The 20,637-nt window shown below is 36.9% G+C and overlaps 2 protein-coding genes across 12 annotated transcripts in view; both read left to right on the forward strand.

The window, feature by feature from the left end:
* The window catches only part of NEUROD1 (neuronal differentiation 1), a 1,109,848-nt gene that overhangs the window by 591,779 nt on the left and 497,432 nt on the right, over window positions 1-20,637 (forward strand). The window lies entirely within an intron of this gene.
* Window positions 1-20,637, forward strand: part of PDE1A (phosphodiesterase 1A) — a 473,087-nt gene that overhangs the window by 424,646 nt on the left and 27,804 nt on the right. For 4 of the 11 annotated variants that reach the window (XR_007718098.1, XR_007718099.1, XR_007718101.1 and 1 more), the window contains 3 exons: window positions 14,661-14,818; window positions 19,198-19,273; window positions 19,836-19,934. The exons of 4 other annotated variants lie outside the window; for them this stretch is intronic. Coding sequence is in view for 3 of the 7 variants with exons in the window: in XM_050750557.1 (XP_050606514.1) it covers window positions 19,836-19,879 (44 nt within the window). In the remaining 4 variants the exon portion in view is untranslated. Of the gene's footprint in view, window positions 1-14,660; window positions 14,819-19,197; window positions 19,274-19,835; window positions 20,247-20,637 lie in introns of those variants that run through there. 3 more of the 11 variants (XM_050750557.1, XM_050750559.1, XM_050750561.1) reach the window with 1 other exon arrangement.

Consider the following 20,637-nt stretch of genomic DNA (forward strand, 5'->3'; position numbering starts at 1 on the left):
TGACAGATTGGATTAAGAAAATGTGGCACATATACACCATGGAATACTATGCAGCCATAAAAAAGGATGAGTTTGAGTCCTTTGTAGGGACTTGGATGCAGCTGGAATCCATCATTCTTAGCAAACTATCACAAGAACAGAAAACCAAACACCGCATGTTCTCACTCATAGGTGGGAACTGAACAATGAGATCACTCGGACTCAGGAAGGGGAACATCACACACCGGGGCCTATCATGGGGAGGGGGGAGGGGGGAGGGATTGCATTGGGAGTTATACCTGATGTAAATGACGAGTTGATGGGTGCAGCACAGCAACATGGCACAAGTATACATATGTAACAAACCTGCACGTTATGCACATGTACCCTACAACTTAAAGTATAATAATAATAAATAAATTTAAAAAAAAAAAAAAAAAAAAAAAAAAAAAAAAAAAAAAAAAAAAATAAACAAAGGGATTGGCTAGCACATTATGTAGGAGACCGAGCTTGCCTGACATGCCAGAAACAATAAGAAGGGCAGTGAAGCAGGAAGAAATTGAACAAGAAGGAATAATGTAGGCGATGTGATGGGTGGGCAATGTGGTGCCTGACCTTTGGTTTTGGCTCAAGAAAGACAGGAAACCAAATGTAGAGTTTTGAGGAAAAAAAGTTGATTGATATGAACTGAGGTTTCAAAAGGATTACTCTGCTACAGAATGGAAAATATTCTTTTGTTTGGGTAGTAAAAATAGAAACAAGGAGATCAGAAAGAAGGCTGTTGTTCATAACCCAGGAGAAGTATGGGAACTTAGACCAGGTAGTAATGGTTGAGAGGGTGTATAATTTCTAGATACATAAAGACTGTGGCTTAAACCAGTATGCATGAGTAGAAGGAGGGTAAGCAAAAAGAGATTGGATTCTGGATATCCAGGTATTTTGAAAGCTGAACTGATAGGATTTGTTATCAGATTAGATGTAGGAAACAAAGTGAAGAGAAGAATCAAGAATGATGCCAGATTTTTTGGTTTTCTTACACATTACTTGTATATAGGTAAAATTATATAATCATTTCATGGAACAATTTGGCACTCTGTAGGAAATTTAAAGATGCATGTGCCATACTTCTTGACAATTTTACCTCTATATTTTTACCCCAGAGAGACTTTTGCGCATATGCAGCAAAGACATGTCTAAAATATTCATAGCAGCATTGTTCACGAGTGCAAAATAAAGTGGAAAAAACAGTAAAATTGATTTATATACTATAGTATGTACATATTATGGAACAGCATAAAACTGTTAAAATTTAACTAATCACCAACAGGAATGAAAGACACAGTGTTGTGCAAAATAAGCAAACTGCTGGACTTTAGTAGGTGGTTTTCCTCTGACAGTGCGAAGGAGTCTGGGAGGTTTGGACTAAGCAAAATTCACCACAACGCAGCAAAGCGGCTGTGCCCAGCCTGCTTCTCTAGGTTCCTCCTCACTGGGCAGGGCATCTCTGCAGGAAATCCAGCAGCTCCAGTCAGGGGCTTACAGACAGGACTCTCAACTCCCTGGGACAGAGCACCTAAGGGGAGAGGAGGCTGCAGTTGCAGGTTCCACGGATTTAATCTTTCCTGTCTGCCGGCTCTGAAGAGAGCAGCTGACCCTAACAAGGGCGACTGTCTCAGCACAGTGCACCAGCTCTGCTAAGGGACAGACTGCTTCCTCAATCAGGTTCCAGACCTTGTGCCTCTTGACTGGGAGAGACCTCCCAACAGTGGTCAACAGACACCTCATCCAGGAGAGCTGAAGCTTCCAGAGGAAGGAGCAGACAGCAATCTTTGATGTTCTGCAACCTCCATTGGTGACAGGGTCTGAAGTGGACTCCCATCAAACTGCAGCAGACCTGCAGAAGAGGGATCTAACTGTTAGAAGAAAAACTAACAAACAGAAAGCAACAATAACAAAAGCATCAACAAAAATGACCTCCCACAAAACCCCATCCAAAGGTTATCAGCCTCAAAGATCAAAGGTAGATAAATCCAGTCATGAAGATGACCTGGAAGATGAGGAAGATGAGGAAGAAACAGTGCAAAAACGCTGAAAATTCCAAAGGCCAGAATGCCTCTTCTCCTCCAAATGATTGTGACACCGCTCCAGCAAGGACACAGAACTGGACAGAGAATGAGATGGGTTAATTGACAGAAGTAGGCTTCAGAAGATGGGTAATAACAAACTCTGCTGAGCTAAAGGAGCATGTTCTAACCCAATGCAAAGAAGCTAAGAACCTTGATAAAAGGTTACAGGAGCTGCTAACTAGAATAACCAGTTTAGAGAAGAACATAAATGACCTGATGGAGATGAAAAACACAGCACAAGAACATCGTGAAGCATATACAATTATCAATAGCTGAATAAATCAAGCAGAAGAAAAGATATCAGAGTTTGAAGATCATCTTGCTGAAATAAGGCATGCAGACAAGATTAGAGAAAAACTAATGAAAAGCAATGAACAAAACCTCTGAGAAATGTGGGACTGGGTGAAGAGACTGAAGCTGTGATTAATTGGAGTACCTGAAAGAGACTGGGAGAATGGAATCAAGTTGGAAAACACACTTCAGGATATTATCCAGGAGAACTTCCCCAACCTAGCAAGACAGGCCAACATTCAAATTCAGGAAATACAGAGAACACCACTAAGATACTCCATGAGAAGATCAACGCCAGGGCACATAATTATCAGATTCTCCAAGGTTGAAACATAGGAAAAAATGTTAAGGGCAGCCAGAGAAAAAGGTCAGGTCACCTATAAAAGGAAGCTCATCAGACTAACAGCAGATCTCTCAGCAGAAATCCTACAAGTCAGAAGAAAGTGGGAGCAATATACAATATTCAATATTCAGCAGTCTTAAAGATAAGAATTTTTCAACCCAGAATTTCATATCCAGTCAAATGAAGATTCACAGGAGAAGGAAAAATAAAATCCTTTGCAGACAAGCAAATACTAACGGATTTCACCACCACCAGGCCTCCCTTGAAAGAGCTCCTGAAGGAAGCACTAAATATAGAAAGGAAAAACCAGTATCAGTCACCGCAAAAACACACCAAAATATAAAGACCAACGACAGTAGGAAGAAACTACATCAACTAGTGTGCAAAATAACCAGCTAGTATCATGGCGACAGAATCAAATTCACATATAACAATATCAACCTTAAATGTAAATGGGCCAAATGCCCCAATTAAAAGACACAGACTGTCAAATTGGATAAAGAATCAAGACCCAATGGTGTGCTGTATTCAGGAGATCCATCTCATGTGCAAAGACACACATAACCTCAAAATAAAGGAATGGAGGAAAATTCACCAAGCAAAAGAAAGCAGGGGTTGCAATTCTAGTCTCTGATAAAACACACTTGAGGGCCAGCACAGTGGCTCACATCTGTAATCCCAGCACTTTGGGAGGCTGAGGCAGGTGGGTCACGAGGTCAGGAGATGGAGACCATCCTGGTCAACATGGTGAAACCCCAACTCTACTAAAAATACAAAAATTAGCTGGGCATGGTGGCGTGTGCCTGTAATCCCAGCTACTCAAGAGGTTGAGGCAGGAGAATCACTTGAACCTGGGAGGCGGAGCTTGCAATGAGCCAAGATTGAGGCTGCACTCCAGCCTGGTGACAGAGCAAGACTCCAACTCAAGAAAGAAAATAAAAAAATGGAAAACAGACTTGAAACCAACAAAGATCATAAAAGACAAAGAAGGCCATTACATAATGGTAAAGGGATCAATTCAACAAGAAGAGCTAACTATCCTAAATATATGTGAACCCAATACAGGAGCACCCAGATCACAAAACAAGTTCTTAGAGACCTATAAAGACACTTAGATTCCCACACAATAATAGTGGGAGACTTTAACAGCCCACTGTCAATATTAGACAGTTCAACGAGACAAAATTAACAAGGATATTCAGGACTTGAACTCAGCTCTGGATCAAGTGGACATAATAGACATCTACCAAACTTTCCACCACAAATCAACAGAATATACATTCTTCTCAGTATTCTAAAATTGACCACACAATTGGAAGTAAAACACTTCTCAGCAAATGCAAAAGAACTTAAATAATAACAAACAGTCTCTCAGACCACAGTGGTATCAAATTAGAACTCAGGATTAAGAAACTCACACAAAACCACACAACTACATGGAAATTGAACAACCTGCTCCTGAATGACTCCTGGGTAAATAATGAAATTAAGGCAGAAATCAAGAAGTTCTTTGAAACCAATGAGAATAAAGAAACAATGTACCAGAATCTCTGGGACACAGCTAAAACCGTATTAAGAGGGAAATTTATAGCACTAAATGCCCACATCAGAAAGCTAGAAAGATCTCAAATCAACACCCTAACGTCACAATTAAAAGAACTAGGAAAGCAAGAGCAATCAATTCAAAAGCTAGCAGAAGTCAATAAATAACTAAGATCAGAGCAGAACTGAAGGAGATAGAACATGAAAAACCCATCAAAAACACAATGAATCCAGGAGCTGCTTTTTCAAAAAAATGAAGAAAATAGGTAGACTGCTGGCTAGACTAATAAAGAAGAAAAGAGAGAAAAACAACATAGACATAATAAAAGATGATAAAGGGATATAACCACTGATCCCACAGAAATACAAACTACCATCAGAGAACACTCTAAACACCTCTGTGCAAACAAACTAGAAGAAATTGATAAATTTCCGGACACATATACTCTCCCAAGACTTAACCAGGAAGACTCGAAATCCTTGAACAGACCAAAAACAAGTTTTGAAATTGAGGCAGTAATTAATAGCCTACCAACCAGAAAAATCCCAGGACCAGATGGATTCACAGCCAAATTCTACCAAGGATACAAAGAGGAGCAGGTACCATTCCTTCTGAAACTATTCCAAACAATTGAAAAGCAGGGAATCCTCCCTAACTCATCTTATGAGGCCAGCATCATCCTATTACTAAAACCTGGCAGAGACACAACCAAAAAAAGAAAATTTCAGACGAATATTCCTGATGAACATCAATGCAAAAATCCTCAATAAAATACTGGCAAACTGAATCCAGCAGCACTTCAAAGAGCTTATCCACCATGATCAAGTCAGCTTTATCCCTGGGATGCAATAAACATAATCCATCACATAAACCGAACCAATGACAAAAACCACATGATTATCTCAATAGATGCAGAAAGGCGTTTTATAAAATTCAACATCCCTTCATGTTAAAAAACTCTCAATAAATTAGGTATTGGTAGAACATATTTCAAAATAATAAGAGCTATGTATGACAAACCCACAGCCAATATCATATTGAAGGGGCAAAAGCTGGAACCGTTCCCTTTGAAAACTGGCACAAGACAAGGATGCCCTCTCTCACCACTCCTATTCAACGTAGTCCTGGAAGTTCTGGCCAGGGCAATCAGGCAAGAGAAAGAAATAAAGTCTATTCAAATAGGAAGAGAGGAAGTCAAATTGTCTCTGTTTGCAGATGACATGATTCTATATTTGGAAAACCCCATCACCTCAGCCCCAAAACGCTTTAAGCTGATAAGCAACTTCAATATAGTCTCGACATACAAAATAAATGTGTAAAAATTGCAAGCATTTATATACCCCAACAATAGACGAGGAGAGAGCCAAATCATGAATGAATGAACTCCCATTCACAATTGCTACAAAGAGAATAAAATGCCTAAAAATACAGCTAACGAGGGATGTGAAGGACCTGTTCAAGGAGAACTACAAACCATTCTTCAAGGAAAAAAGAGGACACAAACAAATGGAAAATCATACCATACTCATGGATAAGAAGAACCAATATCATGAAAATGGCCATACTGCCCAAAGGAATTTATAGATTCAATGCTATTTCCATCAAACTACCATTGACATTCTTCGCAGAATTAGAAAAAACTACTTTAAATTTCATACAGAACCAAAAAGGAGTCCATATAGCTAAGACAATCCTGAGCAAAAAGAACAAAGCTGGAGGCATCACATTACCTGACTTCAAACTATACTACAAGGCTACGGTAACCAAAACAGCATGGTACTGGTACCAAAACAAATATATAGACTAATGGAACAGAACAGAGACCTCAGAAATAACACCACACATCTACAACCATCTGATCGTCAACAATCCTTACAAAAACAAGCAATGGGAAAAGGATTTCCTATTTAATAAATGGTGCTGGGAAAACTGGCTAGCCATATACAGAAAACTGAAACTGAACTCTTTCCTTACACCTTATACAAAAATTAACTCAAGATGGATTAAGGACTTAAATGTAAAACCCAAAACCATAAAAATCCTGAAAGAAAACCTAGGCAATACCATTCAGGACATAGGCATGGGCAAAGACTTCATGACAAAAACACCAAAAGCAATTGCAACAAAAGCCAAAATTGACAAATGGGATGTAACTAAACTAAGGAGCTTCTGCATTGCGAAAGAAACTATCATCAGAGTGAATAGGCAACCTACAGAATGGGAGAAAATATTTGCAATCTACCCATCTAGCAAAGACATGGAATCAACCAAAATGCCCATCAATTATAGATTGGTTAAAGAAAATGTGGTACATATACACCATAGAATACTATGAAGCCATAAAAAAAGAATGAGATCATATCTTTTGCAGGGACATGGATGAAGCTGGGAGCCATCATCCTCATCAAACTAACACAGGAACAGAAAATCAAACAACACATGTTCTCACTCATAGTGGGAATTGAACAGTGAGAACACATGGACACAGGGAGAGGAATAACACACACCAGGGCTTGTCAGGAGTGGGGGGCAGGGAGAGGGAGAACATTAGGACAAATACCTGATGCATGCAGGGCTTAAAACCTAGATGATGGGTTGATAGGTGCAGCAAATCACCATGGCACATGTATACCTACGTAACCTGCACATTCTGCATATATATCCCAGAACTTAAAGTAAAATTTTAAAAAGTAAGCAAACTGCTGAAATATAGCAAGATTCCATTTGTAGAAAGTTTAAAAACTAAAGAATAGGTTTTAGAATATGTATATGATAAAACTAAAGGACTTTTTTGAAATATTCAGAATGGTTCTAGGGAGTAGGATGAGTTTTTTATTTAGAAATAAGTAGAATTTTACTTCCTAGATTGGGCACTAGACACATAAAAGTTCATTTTATCATTATGATTATGTCTAACACATGTGCTTTATATATGCATATCTAATTCATTTATATACATGAAATATTGCATAAAAATTTTAAAATGATAAGCTATTAAAGTACGTCTACTGAAATAGTCATCAATTTTAAAGTCAGTGAGTATCAGATATTACCATTTTAATTTTCCAGTACCTACCACTTCTAGTCTTATATGCTGAAAATGAAAGTTTCTTTATTACAATTGCATTGAGATGAAAATAAGCAGGTCATATGATGTTTAAAGCTTTGGAATATTAATTAAGCATCCGGGCTTTGAAGAGAATTCCAGATGTTTGGTCATCATCTTTTTAACTCTTAAGCTATATTTCACAGATATCACAGAAACATCTCCCTAGTCCTAGAGCAGTGAGAGATTGTAGATGCTTAGGCTCCAAGGTATGAGGCTCCTGGGTCATCAATATACCAAAACTTTTTTAAAGAAGAATTTTATTCAGTAACTCTTCTATTAAGGAGCTTGGAAGATCTGTCTAAGAATGTTGTATGTAGACACATTTTTGACAAGGGGCTTTTCAAAAAGTAAAACAATGCTTTTCATCATCCCCCAACTGTTTCCTTTTTTGCTTAATTTTATCCACTTACGGTGAGGAAAATATTTTCATCAGTTCAGCATTTCTCAGCATCTTAAGTCTGCACCCTTTTCTGCACTGCTGAAGAGCTAACAGGAGATTTTAAGCGGGTGCATGGCTATTCTTCTAGTGAGGCAGGTGGAGGGCAATAATGAGAATTGTCCCTCCCTTCTATTTCCACCCATAAAGTCCCAGGCAAATCATGTAAGCTTTCTTGGCCTCAACATATGTAATTATGGAGATAATAACATTGGCCATAATGAAAGTTCACTACTCAAGGAAGCAGACACTCTCATGAATCCTTGACCATATTCTTGAAGATCTAAGAAGTTTGCTCCAGATTCTTGAAGATCTAAGAAGCAGCTTTGAGAGGAAGATACCTATGGAATTGAGGGAAAAATCAGAGCACTTTTGCTTATACTGGACCAGTAGGATGATAAATACCCCCTAATAACAAAGGAAATCATATACAGAAAAACAATGTCTAAATTTTATAGGGTCACATAAATGTAGCTCATTTTCATTAGTGGCCTGTATATATATATGTGTGTGTGTGTGTGTGTGTGTGTGTGTGTGTATGCATACACACAAAACATTCATATATGCAAGTTTATTATATATTTTACTGATAAAAAGAATGTATAACATATAATTTACAATAATAATAATAAAATATACAATACCCTTTATTGTAAATTTTATATAGCTGATTCTCAAAGAATGCTTTTTGTTGACTTTTGCCAAATTATTTTGTCCATAGTCATTTATGACTGCTACTGAAAAATGAGTATAGTTTAGAAATGAATGTTGGTTGATATTTCATTTATGCCAGAAGTATAGAACCAGGTGTGGTGGTGCCTACCTGCAATCCCAGTGACTACAGAGGCCAAGGCAGGAGGATCACTTGAGCCCAGGAGTTCCAAGATGCAGTGAGCCATGATTGCACCACTGTATTCCAGCCTAGGCAACAGAGTGAGATCCCGTCCCTGGAAAAAAAAATGTTAAAGGCCAGGCACAGTTACCCATGCTTACAATCCTAGTGCTTTGGGAGGCTGAGGCCAGAAGTTCAAGACCAGTCTGAGCACCACAGAGATACCCTGTCTCTAAAAATATGATGAAAGCATAGAAGACATAGGTCAGAACTTGACTTGTTCATCAAAAATGGAAACAGCTTCTTGGTCATTTGATTTGATACTGGTTTTGAATACTAGAAAAACTTTCTCAAATCATATATTATTTATAATGTAATAGCTAAAGATACGATACATGTTTAAATTTAATCTCTATTTTAAACATTATCTCCATCATTTTAAACAATAATAAAACAATAAGTTAAGACTTGATCCATAACTTTTGATGATATCCATGGTGTAAACACTCCCATTGTGACCAGTTTCAAGCTATCAATATGATGTATCTGAGCGTGGAGCTGGGAAAAGATATGCACATCATATATTTCCATCATACAGATATGGCAGACATATCAGGACATGTCTTAACCTCAAGACATAGATAACAGTACCATGCCTCAAAATAATTAGGCAATAGTGAGTTTTACTGATAAACATTTATTATCTTTCTTTTAAATATAATTTAATTCTAAACTTATGTAATTTAATTTTTAATAATGAATGTCTTTAACAACCACCTTGCAAACATTCCTGAAAAGTAACAGTCCGATCTGATGAGCCTGTAGGGGCCAGCTGCACCACACTGCTGTCCACAAGGCCCTGTATGAGCCATGTCTGTCTCCAACTCCTTATCTGGCTTATTCAATTTCCCGTTTATCCTCCCCTCGCTGGCTTTTGTATCTACCCCAGCCACGTTAACCTCCACACTGTTTCCTTCTTGTCTTTCTTTCAACACATCAGGTATTTCCTGCTGTAGGAGTTTTTTACAGCATTTCTCTGTCAGAAACATTTTACCCCCAAATACTATGAGGCTGCTTCCCTGTCCTCCTTCAAGTCTAGCTTACATAGTAACCTTGTCAGCAAGGCTGGCAAAAAATTTCAAATTCCACCCACAGCCCTCCCTTGCCCTTCTGATTTCCTCCTCAAGTACTTTCCCATGGCATTTATTCCTGTCTAGCTTACAAATAGTTGACCTATTATGCTTCATTTTTATTATCTGTTTCACCCCCTTAAAAATAAGTTTCATTTAAAAAAGGATGTTTGTTTCTATCTCTGATGTATCCCAAGCTCTTTGAACAGAGACTGGCACGAAGTAGGAATTCAAATGATTATCTGCAGTAGGTGGGGAAGAAAGAGAGAGAAAGAGAGCAAGAGGGAGGCAGGGAGAGAGAGAGGAGGGGGTGGAGAAAGGAGGAGAAGGGAAGAAGGAAGGAGAGAGGTAGAAAATCTACCGTCTAGACCCCAAAATACGAAATGCATGATCTTGCCATGCCCTTGGAGTCCTCTTGATGCCTTCTCTAATCATTTATTTCCATCTCTTCCACCCATGAGCTGATTACTATTTTGAATTTTGTGATAATCATTCTTTTTTTAAGCTGTTATCCCTCTTTGTATAATTTTAAACAATGTATAGTTTAGTTTTGTCTGTTTTAAAACACTATAAATGGAACTGTGCCATATATATTCCTTTATGAATTGCTTTCCACTCAACAAGATGCTTTTTAAAATTTATCCGTGACAACACAAATGTTGTTCTGTTTCAGCAGGAATTTTTTGGATTTTGCAGAAAACATGAGACAGGAAAAAAATCCAAATACTGCACAAACATTTTTAAAATATTAGTATTTTGTTTAAGTCTGTACGTATCATATCCTTAGGCCACAAATCAGGTGCATAAATAATATACCTTTCATTATTTCTCTATGACCAAACATAGTTTCTAGCTATGTCCCCATGCTACCTGTTTGAAGAAAATAAAAGCTTATCATTTAAGTGTTTTGACTGAATCAGAGTAAGCCTGGTCAATCCAGTGTTTCTGAGCTCTCTTTCCTCCTTCTTTAGATGGTGTTGCAGTCCCTGGGGACTAGTGCCGTGGTATTAATGGATTTCGGATGAGCATCAGGTCCTTGCTTGACCTCTGGCCTCTCTCTCATCTTTCCAGACAGACAGCCCCCATTGGTTTTTGGCTTGTATTACCTTCTGACTCTGACCCCTTGCTTCCCCAGTGCAGGTCCCCACATCTTTGATTTCCACAGCTTGCTTGCTCTCTTTTATTCTCCTTCTCATTGTACTTCTCAGGGCTGAAGGACAGGCTGCTCTTCACATCACAGAGTCACTGGGGTTGACTGAAAACTGCAGGCACTCTCTCAGGCTCTCCTGCCCTGACATTCTACACAGCCGCCCCTCCTCTATTCCTTGCATGCTGAGAACACCCACCTTGTTCAGAATGCTGGATAAGGGAACATGACAAAGATCTTCTCTAACCCCTGGATCCCTGACTTTTTCTCAGAATTCTTTCTGGCTTTCCTCTCGGAAATAACTCAAAAAGCACAGGGATGGCCAAATTCAGAGAGCAGGTCCCATCTCAGAGACTATAACTGTCTAAGTCTCTTGAATCTTCCAACTCTTTTCTCCCTTATACCTTACTTTTGGTTTCATAGGGGGTGAAAAAAATGTCACTGGAAGGGTAAGGAGTTAAACTTTTCCCTCCTCCAATTTGAATGGCACCTTCATACCCCTTTTTGCTTCTCTTGGGGAAAACCTAGATCCATGTCCAGGGAGTGAGAAACCTGGATCCCCTCTGCAAGTATGGGTGGGAAGGTAGAACTTGATTAAGTATTTTCCAAAAACCTTTTAGCCATGCATGGATGTGGCTTTTGAATTTGAAGACAAAGGATAGATGCCTTTGTTTCTGGGGTAGCTTGGTAACAACCCCTGTGTCTCCTTGTCTAAATAGGCATGAGCCTGTGATAACAAACAAGTAGAAACAAAACCAGATCAGCTAATAATTCACAGTATCAGCTCATCAAGACACACAATAAGCTTTTGCAGTTGTTTCAGGAGAGAAGTGAAAAACAATGTGTGATTACTAAATTAAGTGTATTTAAAATACTATTATTCAAAGAACATTTATCAAGTATGTTTCATCACTTTACAGAAAAATGATTAGAAGCTTATTTCTTCTTTTATAATTTCTTTTAATTTATTATAATTTCTATAAATTATTATAATTTAATTATATAATTTTAATTATAATTAATTATAATTTCTTATAATTTCTTTTAATTAAGTGATTCAATGTGATGGAACTGAATCATGTGATACAAATTAAATGCATAATTTTATATCCATTGAGGTTAATAATGTCAAAGACATATTTCAGGAGGAAACTGAGCAACAAAAGAGACATTTTTTATCACGGGGAAATCCGAATAAAAGAACAAAGCTGGAGGCATCATGCTACCTGACTTCAAACTGTACTACAAGGCTACAATAATCACAACAGCATGAAACTGGTACCAAAACAGATATATAGACCAATGGAACAGCACAGAGGCCTCAGAAATAACGCCACACACCTACAAACATCTGATCTTTGACAACCCTCACAAAAGCAATAGGGAAAGGATTCCTTATTTAATAAATGGTGTTGGGAAAACTGGCTAGTCATATGCAGAAAACTGAAACTGGACCCCTTCCTTACACTTTATACAAAACTAAAGAGCTTCTGCATAGCAAAAGAAACTATCATCAAAAGAAACTACCATCAGAGTGAACAGACAACCTACAGAATGGGAGAAAATTTTTGCAATCTATCCATCTGACAAAGGGTTAATATCCAGAATCTATAAAGAACTTAAACAAATTTACAAACAAACAAACAAACAGCCCCATCAAAAAGTGGGTGAAGGATGCGAACAGACACTTTTCAAAGGAAGACATTTATGTGGCCAACAAACAGATGAAAAAAAGCTCATCGTCACTGGTCGTTAGAGAAACACAAACCAAAACCACAATGAGATACCATCTCACACCAGTTAGAATGGTGATCATTAAAAAATCAGGAAACAACAGATACTAGAGAGGATGTGGAGAAATAGGAATGCTTTTACACTGTTGGTGGGAGTGTAAATTAGTTCAATCATTGTGGAAGACAGTGTGGTGATTCCTCAAGGATCTAGAACTAGAAACACCATTTGACCCAGCATTCCCATTACTGGGTATGTATCCAAAGGGTTATAAATCATTCTACTATAAAGACACATGCATATGTATGTTTATTATATCACTGTTCACAATAGCAAAGACTTGGAACCAACCCAAATGCCCATCAATGATAAACTGGATAAAGAAAATGTGGCACATATACTCAATGGAATACTATGCAGCCATTAAAAAGGTTGAGTTCATGTCCTTTGCAGGGACTTGGATGAAGCTGGAGACCATCATTCTCAGCAAACTAACACAGGAACAGAAAACCAAATACAGCATGTTATCACTCATAAGTGGGAGTTGAACAATGAGAACACATGGATACAGGGAAGGGAACATCATACACCAGGGCCTGTCAGAGGGTGGTGGGCTAGGGGAGGGATAGCATTAAGAGAAATACCTAATGTAGATGACAGGTTGATGGGTGCAGCAAATCACCATGGCAAGTGTATACTTCTGTAACAAACCTACACATTCTGCACATGTATCCCAGAACTTAAAGTATAATAAAAATAAAATAAATATAAAACAAATGAGACAACCTGTTCTGTTTTATGCAACGTGTAGAACAATCTTAAGGTGTTAATTGAATTATGTAAACTATTTCTTCCAAGAAAATACTTAAAGGATTATAAAAGCCAGCTTAAAAACTTGAGGATTGTAACAGAGTATAAATAGTGAATTTGTCCTTCTTTTTGTACAGTGTGTAATGTAGAGAACTTTTAAAATAAATGCAAGAAACAGTTGTCTTACCCTCCCCTAATTAATCAGAGTTTCTCTTGCTCATTCTGAAAAGTATCACAGTTTGAATCAGGCCGAGTCTTCCTTTTGCTTTCAGTGCATGTGAAAAAGTTGTTATTGGAATAATAAATAAGTAATCAATCTGAGTACCGCCTTTATATTCCTCCTTTGCTTCTCTGTGAAAAACTTAGGTCTGTGTCCATGGACGTCATCAGGAAATAAGGCTGAATGGCTTCTGGCTCCATTCCCAAGCTCTGATTCTGTGGACACTTAGAGAGGCTTTTTCAGTGAATATTTTCTAATCACGTTTAGTACTGCTAGATAACAAGCTGCTCAGGGAGAATGAATAGCAGTGTTAGACTTGGCACCCCACCCAAACCAGTTACAGAGCAGTGACTCTCAAAGACCTACATTCCCCTGTGGTATTTATCTGTAGTTTTTATCTCATGTGTCTCTGTGAGCTTTCTGAGCACATTTTTTTTTTCTATTTGCCAGCAATGCCTATTAGTACTCACCAGTGGGCCTCACTCTTCTACATCTGTTGCTTAGAGAAAGTAAAAATTGATTTTTTGAAAGTAACGAAAACATGTCAATGTTGCTTTATATTGAATTACTTTAAAAAGTTGTGTTTATAAGGCATGTGTTCATAAAATATTTGCTATTCCTTTCCACTATCTTTTTAATTCAATCAAAACCCTTCATGTAAAGCCTACTTCGCTTTACATTATAACTTCTAAGTTCCCAGGACTGAATCCTAAGCAATTCTGAGAGAATATACGTGTACATTTTAGATTTCAAAAGGGACAAATAATCAAACAGAGGAAAACAAAGTCTTTCAGAAATAAAAACTAGAGCTTGCTATCATTCTCTAATTATGGTTCAAAATGTAATTAGAAGTTTAAATGAGATCGTTAGTAATTTTATATTTTTTAAATTATTAGTAAATTAAATGAATTATTATATTATACATTTCCTTTATTGTTCCTATTTCCAATTTAACTTCTTCAGCTTCATCTTCAGATCATGTTCTACATCATGTTAGCAGTACAATAGAGCAGGAGTATGCATTTGATAGAGTGGAACTTTCAGAAGATAAGAATCATGAAGTTCTAAGAAGCGATATTCAGTCACTTAACCCTAGAAGAGCTTAAATAATTGTTTGAATGGTGAGTGTGTGCTTGTGTGTTATCCATTCATTCACTCATTCTTTTATTACAAAGGTATAACTCCAATAGTTTTCAACCTGGGCAGCCTATCAGCATCATCTGGACTACTGTTTTTTAAAGTTCAACATGACCTTTCTCCAGTTCACAGAGGAAGGTCCAGGTAGAACACTTTTGTGCATTTAAATCAGTGCAACAGGACGTGTAGGGGAACAGCAGGAAATATCAGCTCATGGTCAGGACAAGCCAAGTACAGATCTAAATCTGAGCCAGCTTCACCTTGGCAGGATGAAGTCAGGAAATGGCAATGGGAACCTTTGTAGTTATATCCATCTAGGGATAGGACAGTTCCATTGTATCTATCCTGCATGATATCTATATCTTGGTTCATACTGCTGTACCCTGGAATGTTTGCTCTCTACTCCTGGGAAGACCAGTGGACAAGGTCATGACTGGTCCTGGAACATAAGGTTACTCTTCACACATCTTGAAGTCTAGCTACGCCTATGTTTTCCTATGTCTCTACCTTTGGTTTTGTTCTTCCCTCATAGAATGCTCTTCCTGGGCCCCCTCCTCCATTCTGCTTATTAAAATCCTACCTGTTTTCCAAGATTCAATTAAAATGCCATCTTCTCCAAGAAGCCTATCACTTAGTTTTATAAACATAGCTATCTCTTTCATACTGTAGTGTAGTTAGACTGCTTATCATATTCTACCTTGCATTCTCAAAATAAGAAGTGAGAAATGCATTTGCAGGAGGCCTACCCAAATTAGAGTTCTAGCAAGAGAGTGGAGCTGGACAGGACATTTAACTACACATGGCTTATCGAGGTTCTGGCATTCTGCTTTGGGTGCATGCACCATTTCTCTATGCAATGAGAGCCACTGTGTATTATGAGATATGATTGGAGTATGTTTCAAATGTAAAAACTATGGATTTTGACAAAAGGTTGAGAACCACTAATCAAGTCATTACAAAAATATTTATAGAGACCCCCTATGTACCAGTGCAAACAAATGCCTATCACCTTTTTTTCTTGAGAGCAGAAGTCAAGAGGTGCTCAGCATCAGATTTCTGGTGCCTCCTACTCAGGGCTAGGTGAGAGCTCTGTCAATGTTGATTAGAGGAAAGTTGGTTCCACTTAGTGGAAGTCTGATGTTAATGGTGAGTCCACATAAATGAAATAGTATTACCCACTATTTGGTACTATGTTTTTGTTTGTTAGCTAAATGACCTTAAAAATCTAATAAATCACAAAAAGGCAGACTGAATGTAAGGGTTGTTCCCCAAAAGTTTCTGCTCATGTTTTATGTCTGCATTTGCTATGGTTTCTGATACCTCAAACCTAGTCACTTGCTCTAATTGTACTTTGCAATATAAGTAATGCTCGCAAGAGTGCATGGGAGTTTTGTGGCTTCTGAAAACTCTGGGACAAGAAGTACGGAAATTTGGGAAGTAGAGGTAATAATGGGGAAGGGAGTATTGGGTTGGATGTTGCTCTGTCGAACAGAGATGATAGGGCAGAGTAAGCTAAAGTCTTTGGGTACAAGGTATGGAACAGCTCTCAGAGACAGTTCTCTCATTCTGGTGCCGCTCTCATCTAATAGGAGTTTGATGTGTGACCAGAATTTGACTGGGTTCATGTGTAATGTTCACACCAAGGACAGGCTCAAGACTTTGTCATATATCCCCAATAACTGGCCCAGCTCCAAGTACTAAAAGTACTTCCAAATTATTGAAAGCTCTGTTGTCTTAACCTTACACCTTGAAGAACAGAAATCCCTTCTTTTGTCACCACTCTTCTCTTCTCTCTCCAAAACCTATAGGTTTCTGCTCCTCTTGATTTCAGGTCTCTGTCCATCTCTCTTCTCATTCTGCTTCTAAAATACTCCCAATTTTTCAGAACAATTTAGTTCTGGTCTAAAGATTAATCAATTCAACAAAGCAAAAGCCTGATGGTTTCCCTAAAATGACATCTATAATTCTTCAAACAAAAATCATGTACCCTACATAATATGCAATGCTGCATATTGTCTGGGTTGATCATGATTTGTCTGTTATTTTCAACTTCATTAGAATTTCTAAAAATATTAATTTCCTCATTACCCTCAGGACATTTTTCAAAATCTTAATCACTGTACCTATGACCTACATTTGTAATTAGAAAATATCACATGAGTTATTGAGTTAGATGGTTGCTTATTTTTTTTAACATTTTATGGTTTATTTAAATTATGTTTTTGCTAGAAAAGCTCATAAATTTTTTCAGTAGGAAACAAAAAAATGGGAATAGGTTTTATATCACTGGTTAAAAAATTTAAAATCAAAACTAGGAGTGTTTTTCACTAGAAGTAAAAGAAACATTTAAAATTGATGGGAAAGTATTAACATTATTAAAAGATCAAATGTGCCTTATGATTAGCATAGTATTTTAATATATTATGATAGTTCACCAATTAAACTTTATATATTGTTTATATTCTTAAAATGCAATATTGTGTATTATGTATTGTAAATGATCTTTGTAATTATGTTGGTGTTAATGCCAAGTCAAATGTAGATTCATATTATACTAACTACATGTTTATGTTCCAGGAAATATACTGAGTTTTATTACAGTCACTATCCCGTTTAGTCAGACAAATAACCCCACAATTTAGATATTATCATATCTAAATCCAAGGTGAGAACTGAGGTCTAAGGCAGTGAAGTAAGTCTCCATCACAGGTGTATACAAGTATTACAAATGAATCTAACTTTCTCATTTCTTTTCACGGTTTCATATAGCACACAGAAAATTCTATGGTATAGCTACATGGTAGGAGTAAAGACAGAAAGAGGAAAGAATTTCCTGTGAAGCCTTACCCAAAGACTAGCATAATTGCTTCATCAAATCTACTTCTGTTTAATCTTAGCACAATTTATCCAATGGGCTTACACATGTGCTCATAAGATTAGTTATATCTCACAGATATTTTTATTTCTAAAAGTTGAAAATTATGAAATTGGGAGTGAAATTTTATATCATTTATTTATTCACCCATTGGTCATCTATACAAAAAAAAATTACAGCTAACTGTACAAGAAAAGAATTTTAGTCTGACAAAAGTGAAGCTCACTCAGAGAACCTAAATTATTTGCCTAACATCACAAAATTAATTTTTGAAAAGGTGGGGCTTTTCATCTATTTTGCTCAAATTCAAAAACAGTAACCTGTATCATGTTCTATAAGTTAATTATGATGGGTTGGTTTAGTTAAATTCTCTAAACTTCCCTCCAGAGCAAAAAGTGTGCTCCGAATCTACTGATGGAAGGATTCTGACAGCAGCAGAACTTAAGGATATTTTAAGTGATATTGTGTGTGTGAGTCTATGTGTGTGTATGAAAAAGAGAGAGAGGGAGAATGTGTGTGTGTGTGTGTGTGTGTGTGTGTGTGTGTGTGTGCGCCCCATCCACTGTATTTGCATGGATGACAAAAGTAAGAAAGAAGGTAGAAGGAGCATGCCTGCATTCCCATAGAGATTATTAGCTGGCTTGGTGATGATAAAATGTTTTCCCAAGAGTGGCAGGACTAGGACAAGAAAGGATCTGGGTTGGCAGGAAGATGAGTTATCAGATGATGTACTCTATACTAAATTTATGAGTAGGGGTGGTCTGTGAAGCTCAACTGTCTTGAAGTAACTCTGAGATGTTTGCTCATAGTTAGATATAGTCCGGATATTAGAAGTTAATTCCAGAAGATTCCACTAATCCTTTTCATCCAAGGTATGCATTTTGTCCCTCCCATTTGTTTAATGGGAACCCGAGCAGATGGTCCTTATTGAGTATTATAGATTTTTTTCTTTCTCTGTGTCATATCTCATTGTTATGATTAACAATTTTAGCCAATACTGTCTTTACTATTATTTTACTTGTATCACTCAGAGCTTATGACATTTGTTGTGTTGATGCACAAAATCTATGCCACATTTGTGTGCAAATAAATAAATATAATTCTTATGGTGTAACTTTCAGCATTTATGTTTCAGTATGCTTTTTTCAATGTACAATATTTTTTCCTTAAAAGTGTATTTCCCTAACTCTACTAAATTGGAAATGGAATCAATATAAAGTCTGGTAAATAGTAAAGAGAAGAAACCTAATTTCAATGAGTTTAGGATTGTTCTAAAACCCACATGTAGCCAAAATTGTCCCTCTATAGCTCATCTTAATGCTTATGAGTTTACCAAATCCTTATGAGTTAAAGAAATTATTTATGATTTTTACATTAAATTACAAAAAATTAAGATTATATTGGGAATGATTATAACTTGTCAGATACACACACATACACATATATACATACACACAAGACTTAATAATTTTCTTGATGCCTTTTCAGGAGATTAAGGAATGATAGAGCACAATTCCACCTGAAAATCATGTTATAACCTATGTGACAGCATTAGCCCTTCCAGGTCTGTAATTCAATCAGAAACTTTATTGTTGTTAGCATATTTCAACATTTTTTTAATAGGAGAAATATATTTTCTGTGGATAAAGGAAAAAGAAACATGATTTTATTCTATTTTATTTTGAAAATAAATCACAGATAGAATATCATTTCTTTACATAATAAAATTCTACATCCAAGTATTTGCATACTATTTGTTAGCAGACAATATTAATAGGTTTCAAGATAATCTCTCATTAGATTCTGAGAGTGTCTGCTCTAGTTGATGATAACTAGAGTTGGACTCTATAGGAATCCAGGCAATAATTCAAGTAGAGTAAAAAGTAAGTTGAATTATAAAAAAGTGAATCATCTTAAGATCACCACTGATGGAATAAAAGTTTCAATAGCAAAAGCAAAGTATATTAAAAATTAAGGAAAATATGTCAACTATGTTTCTCTTCATAATTTTACCACAGTAATTTTTTACAATCATGGCTGATTATAAATGGGTATTACATTTTTTTCACAACTTCTTTACAGCATTTTCTCTAAATTATTAAAATAAGTACCTTTTTTTTTTTCAGAAGCAAGAACCAGTTCACAGAAGTGTGAGTTTATCCATCAGTAAACACCTTTAAGTAAAACCTCATGCAAAAGGTGGCAGCTCTAATTTGACCAAAAGGCTTGGCGATTTTGATATGCTTGCTGGAAATCTACCTTGCCCTGTGTGAGAAAGGGAATCCATTTTTGCAGATTGCTCAATAAGCATCATGAGCCATATAAATAACAGCTGTAAACTCCTTAATTCACCGGGCTCAACCACTATCGAACAGATTCATCTAGTGGCTACATCAGCACCTTGTGCTTTCAAATATCTGTTTCAATGGGATTTTGTGGCATTTGTCTTTACCGAGTGCCAATAAATTTTCTTTGAGCAACTAACTGCTAATTCTGTCATTTCTACAATAAAGCCTAGTCCACCTGTTTTCACCTTAGATTGTCCCTTTTCTAAACCGTCAGAAAGGTAGTGCAAATTTTTAAAAAATTATCTTTTACGTTAATTCTACCATTTGTCCTAAGGGATAGATATCTTTGAAAACATATTTATATTTATAGTGAGAGTGAATGGCAGGGATGAAATGTATCATCCAAAAACCCACCAGGTTGGCCAAATAGTAGAAAGGTGAGTTTTACTGGCAATATCAGTTTGCAAATTGGGAAGAGACAGTCTCCAGTGTGTACCAAAGATGCTCTCTCTTCTAAGAGGGAAAGGGTAGTTGCCTCACAGAGTCTGTATTACACAATAGAGGCATACATATTTAGCAGGTTTGGGAAAAAAGCTATACATATTTATTAGCAGAGTCAAGCACATGCCCAATAGGTAAA

Source organism: Macaca thibetana, chromosome 12 (assembly GCF_024542745.1).
Source record: "Macaca thibetana thibetana isolate TM-01 chromosome 12, ASM2454274v1, whole genome shotgun sequence".
In the NCBI taxonomy this organism is placed as follows: Eukaryota; Metazoa; Chordata; class Mammalia; order Primates; family Cercopithecidae; genus Macaca; species Macaca thibetana.